Genomic DNA, 20881 nt, shown 5'->3' with positions numbered 1-20881 from the left:
AGCCTAACACTCACACACATGAAGAAATTAGCAAGCACACACTCCCATAAAGTTTGAACACTTTTATGCTGCAAACATAAACAAATCCACATTACGTATGTACTGCTGCACACAAAAAAATCTAGTTTCATACACACATTGTTAAATAATAACGCAGCAGCAGAGAAAAAGACAAAACACCTGTCAGTTTGATGTATATATCTTAAAGCTTTCATTCGCCTCTTCTGCCCATTTCTGCACTTTCCACTAATAGTGCTGTGCCTGCCTCTTCCATGCCTCTCCCCACTCCCCTCCATCTCCTCTCCTTCTCTCCGTTGCCCTCCTTTAGTTAAGATATCTCATTAATAACCACTTCTCTTGCCTGCCTCCTGTTAGCCTTCCGTGTTAGCTTGCTGCCTGTTCTCTCGCCCCGCCGCCTCGCTGTCTTTCCTCCCTTTCCCCTCCTCTGCTCTCTGCTCTGCCCAGGGTTCTTTTTTAAAATTCAAGAGTTGTGCAGTGAGACTGCAATAACCTACATACATATCTCTCTCTCTCTCTCTTATTCTCATTTTCTTTCCCTCCATCTCTCTCTCTTTTATTTTTCTCTCTCTCTGTCTCATTTATTTCAACATCAGTCCTTTCTCTTTTTAACCGCTAATATCCTTCCCCCCTGCCACACTCCAGTGTATTTTTGAAATAAATATTATTAAACGTGTAATGTATGTGCATATATAAGAGCTCTAATGAATATCATAATCTATTTTTTTGTTTTGCTTCATCTTTCTTAACAAACATCTTTGTCAGGCTGGCAGAATGGTTCACTTTTTCACGCTTTGTTCTTTTATTTTTCTCACCGCTACGGGAAGTCATGCGGGGGGGTTCTTGAAGTCAAATTGTTCTCTGTTTACTTGGTTAATTTGAAATGCTGATGAGTCCTCCACCTTGCCTTGTTCCTCATCCCTCACCATCCTGCTGTGTGTCCCTATAGCTTTGCATGTGTGCGTGTATGCAAGTGTGTGACACTGGAGGCGCAACTCCTGTATGCCCCTCTGACTTCTTAGTGAACTCCTCTCCTGCAGATTAGAATAAATACAAGAAGAGGAGGAGGCCAGATGAGAAGAAATGCTCTCGTGTGTGTGCCTGTTTGTGTGTTGGGGGAGTCTTAGCGTCTATTAGAGGGATGGAATCGTTGGTCCCTGTATTAATGCCCTTAGTCTTTTGTCCATGTGTACAGTGAGTGTAAAGTTCCTTCTGCTGTTTGCTGTGTATGGAAGTAGCATATGTTGGCAGTGGGTGGCAGTGCAGGAAAGGCAAGCTAGCTCGCTTGTGGGAAACCTGAGTCACACGTTCAGTAAAAAAAAAAAATGCCTTATTTATGCTGTGCGTGAAAGATGCTCACATTCATCTTTCCCTTCTTTTATACACTTTAGTTGCACTTTTTTGATGACATGACATTTACTATGACTTAAAGTGAACTGATCATTTATTTTCTAACTATTTTGGGGGCTGACGCTGTGTACTTTGTCTGTAGTATACATTTGAGTTCTGAATCATCAGCATCATGATTCCTGCACTGATTTAGCTGTTGTCATAAATATTGGATAACTGTCAGATAGTTAAAGTGCAATGCAGTATGAACTCCACTGTGTGTGTGTGTGTGTGTGTGTGTGTGTGTGTGTGTGTGTGTGTGTGTGTGTGTGTGTGTGTGTGTGTGTGTGTGTGTGTGTGTGTGTGTGTGTGTGTGTGTGTGTGTGTGTGTGTGTGTGTGTGTGTGTGTGTGTGTGTGTGTGTGTGTGTGTGTGGAAAAAAAAAACGTTCAATATTACTCTGGGCAATGGATGCCTATTACCATGCTCATATTTGTCTGTTTTATGTCCGGGAATAAATAATACACTAAGTACTTCTACAAATATAGCAGATTGAAATACTCATGCTTAACTTTTTCAAAGTGAGTCAAATTGGATGGTTAAAGGTTCAAAGCTTAGGGCAGTGTGCATTTTTGTAGCTGAGGAGGCGATGCAAAATGAGAATGAAAGGCGAATGATTACTTGGCATGGATCTACACACAGGGTCAGAACACGGGTTTAAATGCTGCGGCGCTTACTCTCTAAAGGAGTTGTGTGTGTGTGTGTGTGTGTGTGTGTGTGTGTGTGTGTGTGTGTGTGTGTGTGTGTGTGTGTGTGTGTGTGTGTGTGTGTGTGTGTGTGTGTGTGTGTGTGTGTGAAAGAGAGACAGGGAGGGAGAAGGGCAGATGTTATATTGATGGCACGCCACGCTTCTCTTCTCTGTCCTGAATAATCATGATCCTGAGCTGATGGGATGCTGCTTCAAAAAGACGAGAGTATGCGTGAACTGCGGATGAACTGGAACCTGTGTATGAACCGAGGCTGGTGGTAGCCTCAGCCCAGCAGCCATCCTGTTCCCCAGCCGGGGAATTCCTAAACCAGATTATGCTGATATCGATGAGATGCGAAGTTCAGGGGGAATTTAGAGCACTTTTATGTATTCTTAGATGGGGGTTCATGTTCGGACGTTCTTGGTTTGATGTTAATTAAATGAAAAGGGATCATTTGCTTTTGTGTGCATTTGTTTTTTTTGTGTGTGAGAGAGAGAGATTTGGTCAGAATGGGCTGGCAGGTGAGCAGACGTTTGCTCCAGGCTTCTATGCTACCTTTTGATAAAACAGGCTTTGTGGAACAGACACGATTTTCCTCTTCTTCCCTCTCTTTATCCTTCTCTCTCTAAAACTGTCACTGTCTGCATGTAATCTCTTTAGGGCTTTCATCATTTCCCTGCCTCAGATCTCGCCTTTCTTATGGTTGTGTTTTTCTGAATAATATGAAACTTGAGCGACAGATCCTAGGACAGATGTGTGAAGAGCAGGGGACTGTTGTACCAGATGAGACAGATGGGTGGCAGTATACTGTCAGGCTAGATCATCTCTGTCTCCCTCTCTCCCCTTTTCTCCCCCTCTCTCTCTGACTTAATTGGGCCTATATGTGTCTTTTCCAATATATCTATTTGTCCATCTATTCATTATTGTTCACAAAAACAGATGAGAATAAGATATGTATTTATATATATTCCCTGACTTCTATCATAAAACATATATTTGCATGTACTCAATATCCATGTCTTAAACATTTCTGCATTTTTATTTGATCAATTCAAGTCATGGATTTGTCTGTATTTCTATCTTCATGGTCGTCTTCATCATTCATCTTTTGTTAGATCTTTGGTCCAAACCTCCCTCCAGGCTATATTTTCTATTTCTATGCTCTTTTCCCTCTCAACCTTTGCAGGTACTTCCTGCTTAAATGCTAAGCTGCAGTGATGTTAGCACTTTTGAGCGTAATTGAAGCTATTCATTCCTCTGAGTCGGATGAACAAAAAATTGTAGCACTGTATACCAGCTGTGACTCAGTTTCATCAACTTAGAAATGATGTGTGCAGATGAATGCAGACCCACAAACACACTCACAGACACACACTGTTTGCCCAGATCAAGGCCGTGGCTCTGAGGGACTAGAGGGAGATCAGGCAGAGAGCCTATGGAAATAGATGGCTTTGTCATCGAAACACCCACCACTCTTCCCCCGAGATTCACTGCTGTGGTGTTATCCTCAACTTGCAGACTTTCTTCTTTTCTTCTTTTCACACAGATCTTCCTCCTTTCCCATATACTGTACCTTGTGTTTGTCCGTGAGCTAAGCAGCATGTATTCTGAGACAGTGCCTGAACTATCAACACTCTAACTTTTTATTAGAATCAACTCTTATTTGTTTATTAACTTATTTATTACGCCATTTTAGAACTTGTAATTGCCGTCTGGGCTGGAAAAGACTTTTTAAAATAAGTATCAGGATGTACATTTTAACATTTTCGACTGAACATTGAGTCTGTTGCAAAAGGGAGGACTACTAACCTTCTCTTTGCTGTCAAAGCATTTTCCAAGATTCAATCCTAATACGAATAAACGCACTGACTGGCTTTTCACTGTGTTAGATTTGAATAAGTATGTATGTCTGAAACACAATACAGGCAAAACATGTTTTAAATTATATATATTATCTATCAGTCAACAGGTCAGACAAATTCATCCATCCTGCAGCTGAATGAGTAAGAAAACTAAATATAATATTTTATGCTTCAATCCTGTTCTCCCATTTACTTAAATTCAGTGGATTCTGTGATTTTCACTCCTTATCCACCCATTCGTTATTTCTTCCTTATTCTCCCTCTTGAAGCTTGGGAGACAAGCAGTTGTGTGAAATGTTTAAACCTAAGTGTGTGATGGATGAAAACACACAAAGTGGTCAAACACTGTTTCTCAATCTTTTTTCGCTGCCTTTAGCATTCCTGTCACTTTTTCAAGCTGTGTGTGTTAGCAAAAACATCGCAGTTCAGCATCATAAGCAGATTATGCGTCATTGTAGAGGTGTATGTTTTTGAAGGGGGAGGTGGTAGGAAGGTGAATGGAGTAACCCCTGCCTCCTTCAAGTGGCTTTGCCTTGCCTGCCCCCCCCCCCCCCCCCCCAATGAGCTGTGGTTGGTTCTGGTCGTTTCAGCTATGTCAGATATCAAAATGGGTTCCCCCCCTATTTCATTGTATAGTTTTCAGGAGTAACTATGTAGGGAAGTTGACAGGTCCTGTGCTTTCACACATGTTGGTAATTGTAAGCAGACATGCATAAACACACAGCATTACCATCCACTGTGGTATCAAGCAGAATACAATAGGCACTGTAGAACTCAAAATGGCAAGCAGAAGTGTTGCAGCTTGCTTATTTATTATTCGTAAACATGATTTAATAGCACAAATATTTTTTATTCAAAGTTAGTTGTTAAGCCAGCTAGTTTCATGTTCCTCCTCATCCCTCTCCTTCTGTTTTTCCATCCACCAATTCCTACCCCACACCTGAGAGAGTTGAGGATCTGCCGTGCCCAACTTAACCACATGTTTGCAGGGTCAGCCAGAGTATCTGGGTGAGAGCCAGCCCGCTGAGAGCCAGGGCAGGCCAGGGTTTGGTTTGACCAGCAGCGAGCCCTGGAGTGTGGGCAGACTGACATGGAGGTGGGGGCGGAGCGCTTGTATCCTGCAGATAAGTGCGATACACCATCTATACACACAGGATGGGCTTTTCATCATACTCCACTACACTGGCCATGACTGCCTGACCAGGGGAAGTGTGTGATAGAAGTGTGTGTGTGTGTGTGTGTGTGGGGGGGGGGGGGGGAGAGGGCAACGTCAAAAAGAGTCATGCACACTTTTTTCTGATATGTAATGGCAGCGTAAACTTTTCACCCCACTTTCTCATGTGATCTGACAGAAACAGCATTCCACTGAAACGTATGCGCCTTGCACCTGTGTGAATGCGTGTACATGTTTGTATGAAGCTTATGTTTGTTTCTGAGCTAATTGCAATAAGACAATTCAGACAATTATATTCCCACCAGTTAATTCAAGGTTAGTTTTATGAGCCCATTTTTATGCTTCACTCAGGCATTGTTCAAACGTCTCTATATATGTCGTATTGTTTTCCACAGTATTTAATGATATGCTTTAAAAAATGTAATGGCTCATAGCATGTATACATTTCTATAGAAGAGTAGTAGGTTGCTTCTCAGTTTTTATGTCAGACACAGCAGTCACTCTACATATGTGTGTGTCGTCTTTGAGTTTGTTGCTCTGCCTAATAGCTCTGGCAAGTGAATGAGGCCTGATGTTTGGAGCTTATTTAATAGGCAGTGCGCGTGCATGTGTGTGCGCTTGTGTGTGCTCAGTCTTTAGCAGTGTGCCACGTCTCAAGCCCCTTATTCTTGGATAATTGTGCTGCAAGTCCTCAGCCTCCCCTTTAGCCTGAAAACCAAGCTCATTGCGGCCCCCAAAGAGCCCCCCGACAAGGTAGAGAAAAAAAAATCCCAAGTTGTCCTTGTGCATAAAAGTAGATTCTACTCTCCAACACCTTTTCAAATTAATATTTGCGATGGGCGCCATTCTGCCAGCCCCAGTTTCTGTTCGCCGCCTTTGTTCCTCCGTTTGATGTAATGGAGGCAAGGACAAAGAGGAGAGCAGGCAGAGTGTGTGAAAATGGTAGTTAAGTGGGCTTAAGGGCTCCTTCAGTACCTTCTGAAAGGCCTGGACCCTGAATAGGACCCTCGCACTGCTAAGCTGTAGTGCAGTAAACAAGACAGGTTCAGCACAAAGGTGCGTCTCAAATGAGCACAGACACCCTCCTCCTCTTTTGCCTCACCCCGTCTCACCCCGACCTCCCACCCGACTCATCTGGCCAATCCCAAGATCTGTCTTGAGTCCTCTCTTATTCCCCTCCCCTTTTATTCTCCCTTCATTTTTTTTGGTCTGCTTCATATCTTTTCTCTTGTCCCTTAGTGTTTCTCTGCACTCTCCTCTGGTGTGTGTGTTTGTGTTTTGTTGTGCTGGTCCCGGCTGGACGGCTTGCTCCCCCTAGCCAGCCTCGTCCCCAGCGTTGGGGCGGTTCGGCTCTTTTGTTTGGTTAATTGCAATAAGTATAATGTACTAGTCTCTCGGAGGTCCACGAAAGACAATTAGACAATCCCAAGAATTTAATGAGACACCACCAGCCCCAATCCCCCATACTCTCCTTTGTGAAACACCCTGCTCTACGCTGGCACAGACTGATGTAGTGAGGAGGGGGTTGCAATGCAGGTCGCCCGTCTGTGTCTGTTTGTGTGTTTACCAGATTGTTGGTCTGCCCATCAGAGAAATACGCCAGGGAGAAAAGACCTAGAGAGATGAAATAGAAGAAAAAACCTACAATCAAATAAAGTCTTCCATCTACATTTTAATTCTTCATTTATATGGCACATTTCCAGGCCTGTTGCACCATGGGACTCTGATCTAAAGAATTGCTCTTCCCGGACAGGACAGACTTCCAGGGAATGTCCGTGTAATTATTAAGAACGATTATCCTTTTCACCCAGTGAAGGGACAGAACACTTGACAGTGTCATCCCCGAAAGGAAGAGGGATTGCTGGGGGTCCTGGGTGATATACGAAACCCTGGGTGGCCCTTTAAGGACTTCTCTAACTCTCTGTCTCTTTCTGTCTTTTTTCTCTTTCTATTATTTCACCTAATGTATTCCCTTTCTCTGTCTCCTTTTCTCTGTTTTACATTCCATCGTTGACTCTTTCTTAGACCTCTCTCTGGATCATGCCAAGATAAAGCCGGCCTAAAACAGGAAATATTCATACATGATTCATTATATCTTGCTTCACCTCATATGGAGATTAATTAATAATTTCATTCTGCCATTGTCAAGTGCCTGTAATTCACAACCTTAAAACCTACACATGTACCACCTCATGAAGAAAGGATTCTTTCTCTTATATTCCTTTGTTTTGCCATTCTCTTTTCAATTTTTTCTCTCATTCTGTCATTCCTGTGCTTTTTTTTTTCTCTCTGGCTAATCATGGTGTTACAACAAAAGACGGAGCTCCATTATTGCATGTGTGCGTCCCAGAAGAAAGGAAATGAGAACGGGACAGAGGGTGGCCGTGGCATGACACCGCACTATTAATCTTCCAGTAAAGCCTTGTCAGGCAGAAACGGACACAAATGGATCACTCCCATTAACTGGGGGAGTGTAGGTAAGGGCTTTAACAAGCGTTTACCAGAGTCCATTTTCTCACTAATGAAGAGGGGGAATACGCGACCTCCCGGCCAAACCTGCCAGACCGCACTTAAAGGTCTGGATGGAAGAGAAAAGGAGGGAGGAAAAAGAGCCGGAGGAGGACAGAAGAAGAGAATATCTGCGCATTGATAAAATATGTCGTATCGTGCATGGTTAATCCTTGGCCACCCTACTTTTTACCTCCAATACACATGGAGGAGAAACGCCCCATCCATGGGACAACCGTGTTCTCTTAGACCTGTGAATTTTTGTCAGGACCATTATTCCAGCTGTCAACATGATGTGGGAAAAATCCGCAAAATGTCATACCTATTGCCTATCTGAAAATCCTGCATTTAACTATTTTCCAACCACATGCAAACTAAGATGTAAACACCCTTATGTGTGAGTAGATTCACACACTCACATTTTGTCTTGTGGTCTTTTCCCCCAATTTCTATATTAGATATTCACACATGAGGGTGCACTGTTGTCACATTCGTTGACACCCCAATCTTTAGGGAGAAAGACAGAGGGCCACTATGGTAGGTGTCATCTCATAAGGGGTTTGCATTTATGCGCTATGTTTTAAACATGTGTCTGTCATCCTCCTGAGCCTTGTCCTGAGCTGTCATGTCTGTGGCCAGAGTTCTGTCCGCAGAGCCCTGAAACCTGCTGGTACCATGGCACAGACCTCCGAGATGTCTCTGCATCACAACCGCACTCCCAGAGGGGTGTGTGGTTTTGTATAAATGCCTATATGTGTGCCAGGTCTGTGTTTATCATCTGTGAGTATAGCGAGGAGACTTGGATGCTGAATGTCTAATGCATCACTAACTTGTCCCTTGATGCGAGCTGGATGGGCAAGTTTTTTTTTTTTTTAAAGCCACATGTTAATAAGAGATGTGCTGGAAACATTTTAAGGATCAAGCTGTGGTGGCATAGTGTAATTCATCACCGCCCTTCCAGATGTCAAAGTGTTTTTGTTTAAGTCAGTGAACACGCAAACGGATTCTTAAAGAATCACAGAATTCCAGTTGCACTAAATATGCTGTTAATGGATCTTTGGCTTTTTTGTTTGCTTACAGTGGCTCTATCATGTCCTTGCATGTCATATACTGAATGATTGTCTTTCTGCTTGTACTTCCTCCCAGCCATGAAACCCCTGTCTGAACGCCTCTTGATTGGTTAGTTTTGCATCACAATGTTGATAAGGCAGTTATATCACTAGATGGATGCATGCGGCTGTTGTTTTCCTCTGTGTCAAGTGGCTGTTAACAATGAAACCAGTTTCCCGAACACAGCCCGATCAATGGAGCTAGCGTCATTAAAGAGATAGCAGCACACGCTGACCCGAGTGATACCGGAAAGTGAGCATGCAGAGGAAGAGAGGCGCGGCCCATCCCGTTTGTCTGTTATCACTGGCTCTGTGTTCCACAGGCTCCCAGGGGAAACTACGAGATGAGAGGAAGACTTCACCTTCCTCCTCCCAGACACCCCCCCCCCCCCCACCCCGTCTTTCCTAACACTCCCGTTCCTTCAGCAGCCCTCCCCTCCCGCCCCCCACGCCCCAAACATTTTTAATTATATCTTCTCCCAAGTAGTGCGGCTCAGTAACCAAGGAGCTGACATTGATGCATGTGCTGATAAATCCGCAAACACTGGAAACAAGATTAACAAAGATTTTGAGGAAAGGGTGACAGCTAATTTTGCGCAATGGTCGGCGCCTCATTCAAGAGTGATGTTTTTGATAGAGCGAGCCACGCCTGAGAATTCATGCTCCACACAGGGGAGGGGGGACGCCAACACAACGCGAGGAGTTCCGCGGCATTTGCACTTTTTTAAATTGTTCTTTTTAAAAAAAAAACTTTTCCTCTCTCCGTTACTCCGGAGACTGTCCCGGCCTTTCTTCCCCCTACCGAGCATTTAGCTGCTTTGTTTGTGTGTTTATTTTTTCATCTTGTTTGATTGTGCACTCATAACTTCACATAATATATTCACACTCAAAAAGACAAGATAATTCACTTAACTTCATTGTCATCACATTTTGCCACACATGCCATCATTTATATTACAAAGTGAGCCACATTTACACAGACTTGATAAAGCATTAACCTATTGTTAACCTAATATGATAATGTTCATTTCTGTTTTTCATTGTCTGTAATTTAACAAACGAGACAACTTGCCAAATATTGATGGACAAATAAATAACTTGAGAATAGACTTTGCATTCGCTTAGCTTCTCTGTCTGTCTGCGGGCATGTTTTCGTGTGTGTGTGGTTCCGTGTGTGTGCCAGTCTAATCAGTGTGATCTAATCAGCAGTGTGTATTGTGGAGTCGGTGACATGCCACTCCAGGCCCGTGGTCCTGTCTCTGAACTGGCTCTTAACCCACTGAGACACTGATACACGCTCATCTGAGAAAGATATCAGTCTGCCTCATCACACACACACACACACACACACACACACACACACACACACACACACACACACACACACACACACACACACACACACACACACACACACACGCACTCGCACACACACATACACACATACACACATGCACACATGCACAAACACGGGGAGAGAGAACAAGATAACAATCATACTTCCACAGCTGATTCCCTATTTTCCCATCGAAAAGCAACACCCTACCTCTTTCTCTTCTCTTTCTCCTCTGCAGCCAATTCCAAGTCTATACTGTAGAAACATTTTGTAGATTTCTTTTGTTTTTCTCATGCCTGTCTTTTTCCTTTTTCTTTTTTTCCCACCTCTTTATGTGATGTCTCCCTTCTCAGAATGGCCTCCCCTGTCTTCATCTGAAGGCAGCTGACAGCTTCTTTTACTTTTCTTTGTCAATTCCTCCTTCTCCCTCTCTCTCTGTCTCTGTAGCTCTCTTTTTCATCTGTGCCTACCCCCCCTCCTCCATCTGCTTTCGCTTTTGTTTGCCCGGCCCCTCTCCCATCCCAACTTGATAATGAGGAATGCGGTGTGACCCTGACCTCCATCGGCCCTGCATCCACCTCCGACCCCTCCAGGTGACCTCCGGTCCCTGTTTTGACAGCTTGATTAATTACAGAGTGTTATGATTTATGAGAAAAGCAGTATGTAAAAATAATAGACAACAGGTGGTCTTAAAAAAAGTTGTGGATTTGAAAGAGCTTCTAGTGAGGATTGTGGTGGCAGTCGGGATGTGGGAGTTAGTCTGTGTGTGTGAGCGAGAGAGGATGTGTTTTACAGCCGCTTTCCATGGTAAATTGCTTTTCAACCGTTTTTGAAGGCTACATCGGGTTAATAGGAAAATGTCTATTGCTCCATGCATGGTTTCCTTCGTTGCCACAGCATGGATTTTTGCACGTGTATTTGGCCGTATGGTGAGAGGATGAAGGGGATTCCAACATACATGCGTAGCTCCATGTGTGTGCTGTGAAGCATAATCCCAGCCATGTGGTAATGACACTATGGAAAATGTGCAGGAACGCACAGACATACATGCATACACACACTGATACACTATATTCTCTGCCACCTCTTTTCTAGGTTACATCCTGTGAAAATAAGCAGAGTAAATGTCAGGACAGAGCAGCCATAGTGTTTACCCTTCACACGTCAAACGCAGCTTGTGATTGGCTGTGGCGACCTCCCCTGACTCATGGACCTGTGGTGCAGCGCCACTTAGAGAGAGGTCAGACTCTTGGACTGTTGGAGTGTGTGTGTGTGTGTGTGTGTGTGTGTGTGTGTGTGTCATTGCGGTTGTGTGTCCGTGTGCTAATAATGTTGCCTTCTGATTTATTGCCTGTTGCATGATTGCAGCCTGTTCCACTTTTCCAGTGTGGGAGGAGAAATTAATATTTTACACATATAGGATAGCAAATTTCATTGCATGAAAGGTCACACTTAACATGAAATATCGCTCAAATACATACGCACACTTCACATAGCAACAGTCAGCGACATCAGCAGGACCACCAGTTATCTCTGTGGCGCTCCCTCCTAGGTCACAATAACAGGGCAGGGGTGAAGGGATTTCTCTTTGACCCTTGACCCATGGAGGTCATACGGGTCCTGTGATGTTCAGTAAGATTAATACCCTGGGCAAAACAGCATGGTCTCATTATTCACCAACACAGTGCCGTTTACTGGTAAATTACACCCAGCGCAGCACACCTGCACATTTGTCAACTGAGCAGTCAAAATCTCCATTTGGAGCTAAAAAATACCTTGCTCTCTTAATGATCTATTGGGTCACACATTACATGAATTGGCATTAGCTATATAATGCCACAAATAGACTTTACTTGCCATGTGATGGGTATTTGCCTTTATCTCTGAAAATGCATGCATACTTGTGTTCCTGTGTCTACAATGTTTAGTTGTATCCTACCATTGACCCCGACCGGCTCAGTCTGTACATATGGCCATGCGTCTCGCACCCCCCGCGTGTGTTCATGTATGTTAACGCACTAACTACCTGTCCAGATGGTAAAGTTGAAACATTCGTCAGTGGTTTAATATTTTCTCCAGCTGAACTGAAAGGCACACTCACATTTTGGTTTCATCGTTATGATCATCAACAGAGATGGATATTTCATTCAGGTCAGATACTTAGTTTTATGTTATCTTGTTGAAGAATTAGATTTTAAATAGCTGCCAAAGGCTTCCTTCTCCCATCTTTTTCAAAATCATTATCTTAATTTTGCATTGTATTCCTTCCTTCCTAAGCCTATTGAACTCAGACTTTGCCTTTTCTCCTTCCTTCCGTGCACACTTATTAGTGGCCTTCAGGACAGGTTTGCTCCTGGGATGCATCCACACCTCCCTCCTTTCCTCTTTTTGTAGCTTCTCTGCCTCCGCCTCTCAGCTCACCTCTCTCCCTGATTTATACATTAAATAGTTAGGCAGGAGGGTAGGGAGGCACCTATCATTCCATGATCTATATCTCTCTGTGCCCTCATTAAAAATACATGTGTATGCTTAGGGGAGACAATATAGAATATATAAATCAAAATGCTAACGGCATCAGAATAAGCCTCCTGTATTTATTTCCCCATAGCTTTCCCTCTGTGGGCTCAGGACTCTTCCTGCTTACTGTATTTCCTTTGCTCTTTGGCATTTGTTTGATACTCTAATATTAAAGTATATTGGAAATGTTGTTAATTTATTATGCTAGTGATTTGATCATCTGCTCAGGCAACACTGCTAGCTGGAACATGGTTCATTATAATATCCCAGTTGTGTTACTTGATTTTTAAAATAGAAAGATATAATCAATGTTTGATAATGTAATGTATGTCTGTCTGCTTACTGTCTATGAGGCTGATCTGAGCTCATATGTGATGCTGAGTTTACATTCACAGTCCCATCTTTGCGAAAGACATGCTGGTCTTCTGTAAAAAAAAAGAAAGAAGACAAATGACTTGTGTAACATTTACTTGCACAATCGATATCTCTGACAATTTCCACCTGGACGGTGATTAATGCTACATCCACCCCCAATCTAACAACCCCCAGCCCCAACCCTGCACCTCCCTCTGTGGGAGTCGTGCTGAGAGCAGATGAAGCAGGCCTTCAAACTTTGTGTGTGTCAGTATGTGTGTGTTTGTGTTTATGTGACGATGTCAGTCCAGACACTCGAGCGCTTGATCAACCGTTAAGCATGGATAGTGGCTAAACAAAATCACAGATTCAAAGACGTCGAGTATAGTAAATAATTGAGGCATAAACTGGCTTTTGCATTGCACTGAGTGAGTTACTCAACAGTGTCTGTGTGAGTGTCTTTCCGTCTATCCTTTCAATAAGGTTCTGAAAATAGACGGGTCGGGAGGAGGGAGACAGGAAGAGAGAGAAATAGAAAGTGAAACAGAGAGAAAGAAATGTAAATGCGAGCATGAAAAGAAGCTGAGGCATCAGGGATCTGAAGCTGTGTTATTCTCTTCACTTCCTCCACCCCACTGCTCCACTTTGAACTCATTTATAAATATTCAGCTCCACATATAAACAATATCCAAATGAGCCCAGACTTTCATGCCAAGGTTAAAAACTCTGCTGCGTATTACAGACACAACTACTTGACTAGCTCAAAAGGTTAGCCTCTTATTCTGACCTAAACTATTTGTGCTCATTAAGATCAAGAAAAGGATAATCATTACCACAGAGTCTTATTTACTTTGACCAAATTAGTGTGTGACTATTAGTGGAAGCGAACACCGTATGAAGTCTTTGAACTTGAAGTGAAAGTTGAATTTAGAGCAACTTAATTAAATGTGTGCTCTTTATTAGAGGAGAAACTCATGCAGTGGGCTATTTGTTTAAAATGAACTCGGAGGGCAAATGGGGAGATGAAGCTCCGGTTTGTCTTACTTTTCCTATGTAAACATTTGTGTTAGCTGCTCAATTGATTGCTTGAACATACATGCATGTGGGGTTAAGCAGAGGAAAAAAAAGAGCAAGTTTAGCTCTCCTACCTTATGTATGCAATGCGAATATTGTACTTATTTTCTATACAAACTGTTTAACAATACTGGAAGATTGTATTTAGTAACATTTAGGTCTTCTTTGCAAGTACTTGCATGGCCCCCTGGGTATCGCTAGTTATCAAGAGGATGATTGATTTTGTGGTGACAGGCTGATGACAACCCTGTCTCATCCTTTCTCCCATCACCTAAGATCCACACATGTCTTTTCATAGCCCCAGTGGTACAGTAAGTACTCTACTCTTCTGTTCTCAGAGAAACATAGCTGTGTGTTTGGTTGGGTATGGGGGGTCGCAGACTGGTGCTGTGTTGAAATGAGAAAGGGGGTACCGTGACTTAATCTGACATTACTGTGCGATCTGTGTGGTATCTCGGTTTCAGGGAGAGGGGGAGTGGGAAAGAAAGAGAGAGAAAGAAAAGAGGGGGATCGGATGGATAAAGAGGCCCCGCATGCAAAGAAATCTCACATAGAGACGTCGACAGAAAAGGGCAGGGTGGCCCCGACACTGAGGGAGATTGAGAGTACACTTGTTATAACAGTATTTACCTATCCTCTCAGATCCTTCATACTTATTTATAGAGGAGCATATTGTTTTGTATATGTTCTTCCTCCCTGTAAAGAGTTGTGTATTTGTATTTCATATTGCTTGAGCCACAAGTAACTGAAATTGTGACGCCAGTTCTTTGCTCTCGCTTATTTTCTATAACTTGTTTTTTCATCTCCGTCGGCCATTGTGCCTCGTACAGATCTCAAACCAGACTGTAGCCTCCAGACACCCCTCCCCTCCTCCTCCTCATCTTATTGGGTATGCCAGGCAGGGTGACCCTTTCCCCCTTGTCAGTCAAGCCTGAGCAGCGAATCCGGAGCTGCGTATTGCTGAATCAAGGAAGTGGAGCGAAGGCTATTGAGAAAAGGGAGCGCCGTTTGCCTCGATCTTAACAGCAGCCCGAAAAGAAACCAATAAAGTAAGATGCTCGTGATCCAATTTGAAAAGAAACCTATTGCACTTTGAATCTCAACATGTAGGATACAAGCGCGTGGATACATAAATACACCCGAGCATTTATTTGCTCCTATTCACATACAACCCTAAATTCACACAACCATACCATCCACTTTCCTCACTGCATGCACCCGTGACCGCTATCAGCCATGCTTTGTACCTGTCAAGTGCTGTCCTTTTCCCTGTGCCCAAAGCCCTGCTCACTACATGAGAGCTCTCACATCAAAGCTTCGCTGAGCTCCACACGCACAGATGAAACACCCTCTCACTCCGGCCGCCTCTCTCCCCGCTCCCGCACATTAGACACATTTCATTTCATTACAACGCCACTAGAGAAATAGAGGTGCTGCTGTCTTAAAGGGACATCTTATTTACTCTCTCTTGGTCGTGTGCACTCACTAACATGTGGACACACACACAGACATACACACGGTATCTGCTTTCTTTTCAAATAATGCGACTGGAAGGGAAAATAATGGTCTGTTACCATCAAAGTTCTAGTGGACAAGCGGCATCTAATTTGACCATGAAGGGGGGTGCATCATTGTCATCAAAGAAGAGTATTGACAATATTGTTAAGATGGCGCGGTATGGCTCAGACACCGTTATCATAAATCACAAATAGTCATGATTTTCACAGAATATTGCAGCTTCATATTTTGTGTTTTTTAATATATATTTTGTCTCAATACCTTGCAGATAGCGAGGATAATTGATGTTTTAAAGAGCTTCATAATGCTGCGTGTGGGGAGACGGAGGAAGGGTTTCATCACCATGATGAGACAAGCCCTGGTTTCCTTAGCAGCCGCAGCCTTTGTTGTGCTATCTGGTGTGGGACAGGCCCACAAAGGAGTGCTAAGGATCGTCCAGATCGGGGTGATGGGGGTCGGGGTGCCCCCCCTTAGAGGGGTCGGGGCGACCCTCTTGACCGCTGGCCCCAGGGCAGGGGCTCAGTGTGATGGTGGCACAGGGGCACACACAGGGCATGGGAAGAGACTTAGCCTGCATACTGCTGCAGAAAGACTGATCCAACGCTAGAGAACTGTGTGTGTGTATATTTAATTTGAGACGGTGTGTGTGTGTGTGTATAGGACAAAGGCAACGTGACCCAATGTGAGCAATGTGTGAGAGAGAGATTTAGTTGTATAAAAAGCTGGGTGACCCGAGGTTTGCAGTGTGCATTTGTGTTAGATTCACACTTTGACAGCACATCACAACACAAAGATCAGATTGAGCAGGTGTATCCCGTGTGTGTGTCTGTGTGTATGTATGTGGGAGCGACTTGACAGATAGCAAGAAACACAAAGGCCATATGACCTAACTCTACAAGGGTGTATTGCAAGATGTATGGAGAGATTTGGCTGTCAAAAAACAGCGTAAAGACTAGAATGATGATGATAAGCTCTGTGGGAGAAATGAGTTCTGTGGGGATCGGGATAAACATTCACAAAGTGCTGTTTAATTTGAATTTAATATATATTTTCCTTCTAAATATAATTGTTTTTGTAGAAAGGTTTCTAATATACAAATAGACAATGACAGTATACATTTATATTAATTTGTATTTATTGGAATCACATTTTAAAAAGACAATTATATAAAAATAAGGTGAAATTGTGGGAAAAAAATGTCAAAGCAAATTTCATTTTTTGTTGCTTTGCTTAGTTCCTCGACTCTTTGTTGTAAATAGCGTTGATGGAGAGAAGAATAAGAGCAGGAAGTGTCTGGACAGGGAACACAGTGTTATGCTGACACCAACACAGACCTCTCAATGTTCAAATAAATGATGGTTTCCGACGTAGGCCCTGCTCCTCCAGACTAAGTACGCCGACAACACTGGTTGCCTTTACAGCAATGTCCTTCTGGGTGACTGGACAGCTGAAAGGGTTAGCACTGTTAGCTGGGTTAGGTGTGTTAGCCTCTCCAAAGGAAAGGCCATAGGCTATAGGCCACTCAGGGTTAGCATAAGGACGCTAAAGGCTACGAACCGGGCCACTTGAGGTTACCAAAAGTATGCTTAGGGCCACGAAGGGTTATTGACCAGTTAGGATAAGAGCCCTGAAGACTAAACATGGTTGTAGGCCACTCAGGGTTAGCATCAGAACACGTGGGCCAGTGTTGCTAAACGGTTAACTTTTGGCCTTCTGAACCAGGATTAGGGGAAAGAAGAAATGCACACAGTGATGTGATGGTGGTGAAATGCAAGGCTTTTGATTTTTTTCTGTCATTATTTCCTCCTTTGTTTGGAAAATATGTTGGCAATGGAGAGTGGTTTTCAATGTGTCATTACTTAGTATTTTTATAGATACATTTCACTCATCAGTATTAAATGTAATAATGTATTGATTTAAAAATATTTGTGGTTCTTATAATGCTGCTGCCGTAAGCTGAACTGGCCATGTCAGTTATTTTATCAGGCTGCCACCAGTGGGCAGTGGCACAAAGCTGGTGTGGATCTGGTGAGACTCCATCTCTCTGTCTCTCCTTCCTTCTCTATCAATCTTAGTCCTATCATTTTATCTATCTATCTATAACTCCCTTCTCTGCTTTCACTTTTTGTTCTTTCTCTGTCTCCTCTGCTCTCTCCTCTGCTCACCCACTCCTATTTCTTTTTCATCCAGCGATCCATCTGTCTGGGTTTTTATATTTGTGTGCAAATGTCTATGTGATATCTGCAGGCAATATTAAGTCTCCCTAATAGTTTCTCTTCCATACCTCTCCAAGTTTCACTTTTTCTTCTGAACATGCATAGGCACACAGACTAATACAAATCCAAGTTAGAAGAAACATCATCTACCTAGAATTAGCATACAAACTATAATGTGGGACATGTCGTTTTTGAAGTCATAAATCACTTGCCAAATTACCATTAGACTTGCTGTGCCTTGAAGTAAAATTCAAACTTTACTCCATCATCATGCAGATGCCATTATGCAGCAGGACATTTTTTCAAATTAGAATTTCAAAATACATGTTTTGAATAAAGTAAAAGCTGATGTAATAGCAAAACAATTTATTTTAAAGATGTACTTAAAATAAAAGTAATTAGCAATATGATCACGTCCAATATTCCTCACACTTCAAATGTTTTCTTAAGTCAATACTCTTTATATTTATAACACCTTTTACATTACAAATATGCCTATCGAGAGCCTTGTCTGAATTTGAAAGGGAGTGAGAATCAAACTAATTTTATAATCTGAATAAGCGAGAAAGTGTCATTTTGCCGTTGTCAACACACGGCAGGTGCTAAGGGAAGGGGTGTGTGGCAGGTTTGATGTCGATGGGCACAGGAGGGACACACACTCAAGCTGCGTCAACGGAAGACAAGCACAATGTGTTAACACTTATCAAGCAAGAAGAGATGTGCCGTCTTGAGAAGACTGTGTGTGTGTGTGTGTGTGTGTGTGTGTGTGTGTGTGTGTGTGTGTGTGTGTGTGTGTGTGTGTGTGTGTGTGTGTGTGTGTGTGTGTGTGTGTGTGTGTGTGTGTGTGTGTGTGTGTGTGTGTGTGTGTGTGTGATGAAGATTTGCAGAGGAAGCAAACTCCCTCTCACAACTCCTCCTAAAGGTCTTTTTGTCAGCACTGCTGTCTTTCATACTCCTGTGTGTGTGTGTGTGTGTGTGTGTGTGTGTGTGTGTGTGTGTGTGTGTGTGTGCGTGTTTGCACAGTCGTTTACCAATACATTTGAGTCTTGGGGTGTGTGCATGTGTCACAATGGGGGTTGTGTGTGTTAAGCACAACCAAAGTGAAACAGGAATCCATCCATTTCCTGCTTTAGTTTCAGAGTACTTGGGATAATAAACAGTTAATTAAAATTGCTTCAAAGTTGAAGAAGTCACCAAAGGCTACCAGAAAACTTCCTTTTCTTCACAATACATTTACCCTCTGTAATTTGTTCTTATTATAACCACTTGGGTTCCTTTTCTTTTACATTTCCCTCTGATTCTTCATTTTTTTGTTGCCATTTTGAAGTGTAGTAAAACAAATATTTGTAATATTAATTCAAATGTTTTTTTGGCTTTTGTAAATATTTCTACACCTTTTATCTGCAGTGCTGTCTGACGTCCTTTACACACAATAACATGCTCATACACAGATACTTATTCAATTGCAGCTAACTCTTTGAGTGATGGTGGGATCGATTGTGTTTGATATTAAGTGACACATGGCCTTTGGAGTCACTAAATGCTACTCACCGACTGAAACCACCGGCGCTGAATTTCAATCCCCCGGTTACTTCTCAGGCTTGTCCCTGCAGTGACACTCTCTCCTCTGTCTCTTTCTCTGCCATTTTGTTCCGTCTGGATTTTCATCATTTCCCTAGTCCTCTCACGGTGACGGTATTATTTGCTCATAGATACCCACTACCAAGATTTTCTTAAACAACTTAAGACCAATCAGATTTAGCCTGAGTAGAAACGTTTCTGAGCTTCATCGTAAGACAGATTTTCTTGCGGTGCTACACCAGCTTTCCTCAGTAGGTTTGACAGAGTTAATATCATCTTTTATGGTTGGAAAAAAATACAATATCTCTATGGGTGCTTGTTTGTCCAGACTCTCTCACCGCACAAACACACACACTCCCATCTGCCATGCGCTTTACCTGAAGATATGTTGTATATATGTTCTTCTTCCCCGTAGACAATTTGCAGCTATTCTTTTAATGCATTTTTTCTTATCAACCTGTTTAGTTCATATTTGTTTTAATGTTAAGCACCTATATAAATGAGGTTTGTTATATTATTCTATATCAATAGATATATCTTGTATTACATTGTAAAGCAAGTATTATGAACAATTATGATGTGGATGATCCTGTTGCCATGGTTCTTATACACATACTTGTGTGTTTCTTATCTGTTAGGAGGGCTACGGTGTGATGGTGCTCAATCCCAACGAGAACTACCTGGAGTTGGAGAAGTCAGCCATGTCCTCTCCCCTACCCTCTCCTACCGAACCCTCTGACGAACCTGCAGAAAAACGGGATCGCAAAGATGATAAAGAGGGCAAAAAGAAGAGAGAATTTTATGAGAAGTATCGTAACCCACAAAAGGAGACAGAAACTGAGCGGATCCCTATACGGGTAAGTTGTAGAGAAATGGAGAGACTGAAAGAGGGGAGAAAGAAAAGAGAAAGGCAGGAGGGGAGTGTTGTGAGAGCCGCTTGGAAGGACAGAAGAATAGATGTTCGTCAAAAGCAGACATGATTTGGACAGAGTGACAGTTAGGGTCGTGGGAGGAGGCAGGAATAGAGGCATAGGTGAGAAAATGGGAGGGAGGAATTTGGAAAAGTTTGCAGCAGACAAAAGTGCCAAGAAGGTGCCGGGAGGAGGAGGGTGGGAGGCGGCTCGCTGAGGAAACCAGGGAAGGAAATGTTAAGTAACAAGAGAGGATGGAAGGGAGGATGGGAGGCAGAGGGAGAAAGAGAGGCTCTTGTGTGGTCAGCCTGTGTGTGAAGAGGTTGGCTGTGCTCCAGTCGCCTCTCAGTCAGCAAGTGTTAACCACATGGCTACCTCGCTCTCTCCCTCTTCCTCTCTCTCGCTCTCTTTTTCTCTCTCAGATGGTGGGCTGGTCAGTGCAGCTCTGGCCCTTCACTCCTGTTAACCGCTGGGATTATTATCTCCCTAACACACACTCTGCAAACACACTGCAACATTCTTATCATGCTACACTGCCTGTAAACCACACACACACACACACACACACACACACACACACACACACACACACACACACACACACACACACACACACACACACACAC

At 43.0% G+C, this 20881-nt stretch overlaps 1 protein-coding gene across 4 annotated transcripts in view; it reads left to right on the top strand.

Moving 5' to 3' along the window:
* Positions 1-20881, top strand: part of arb2a (ARB2 cotranscriptional regulator A) — a 150864-nt gene that overhangs the window by 41569 nt on the left and 88414 nt on the right. For all 4 annotated transcript variants that reach the window (XM_079688080.1, XM_079688081.1, XM_079688082.1 and 1 more), the window contains exon 7: positions 19983-20201. In XM_079688080.1, the coding sequence (XP_079544206.1) occupies positions 19983-20201 (219 nt within the window). The remainder of the gene's footprint in view (positions 1-19982; positions 20202-20881) is intronic.

The sequence above is a fragment of the Notothenia rossii genome, assembly GCF_949606895.1.
Source record: "Notothenia rossii genome assembly, chromosome: 6".
Lineage (NCBI taxonomy): Eukaryota > Metazoa > Chordata > Actinopteri > Perciformes > Nototheniidae > Notothenia > Notothenia rossii.
This window is presented reverse-complemented; position numbering and strand designations above follow the sequence as displayed.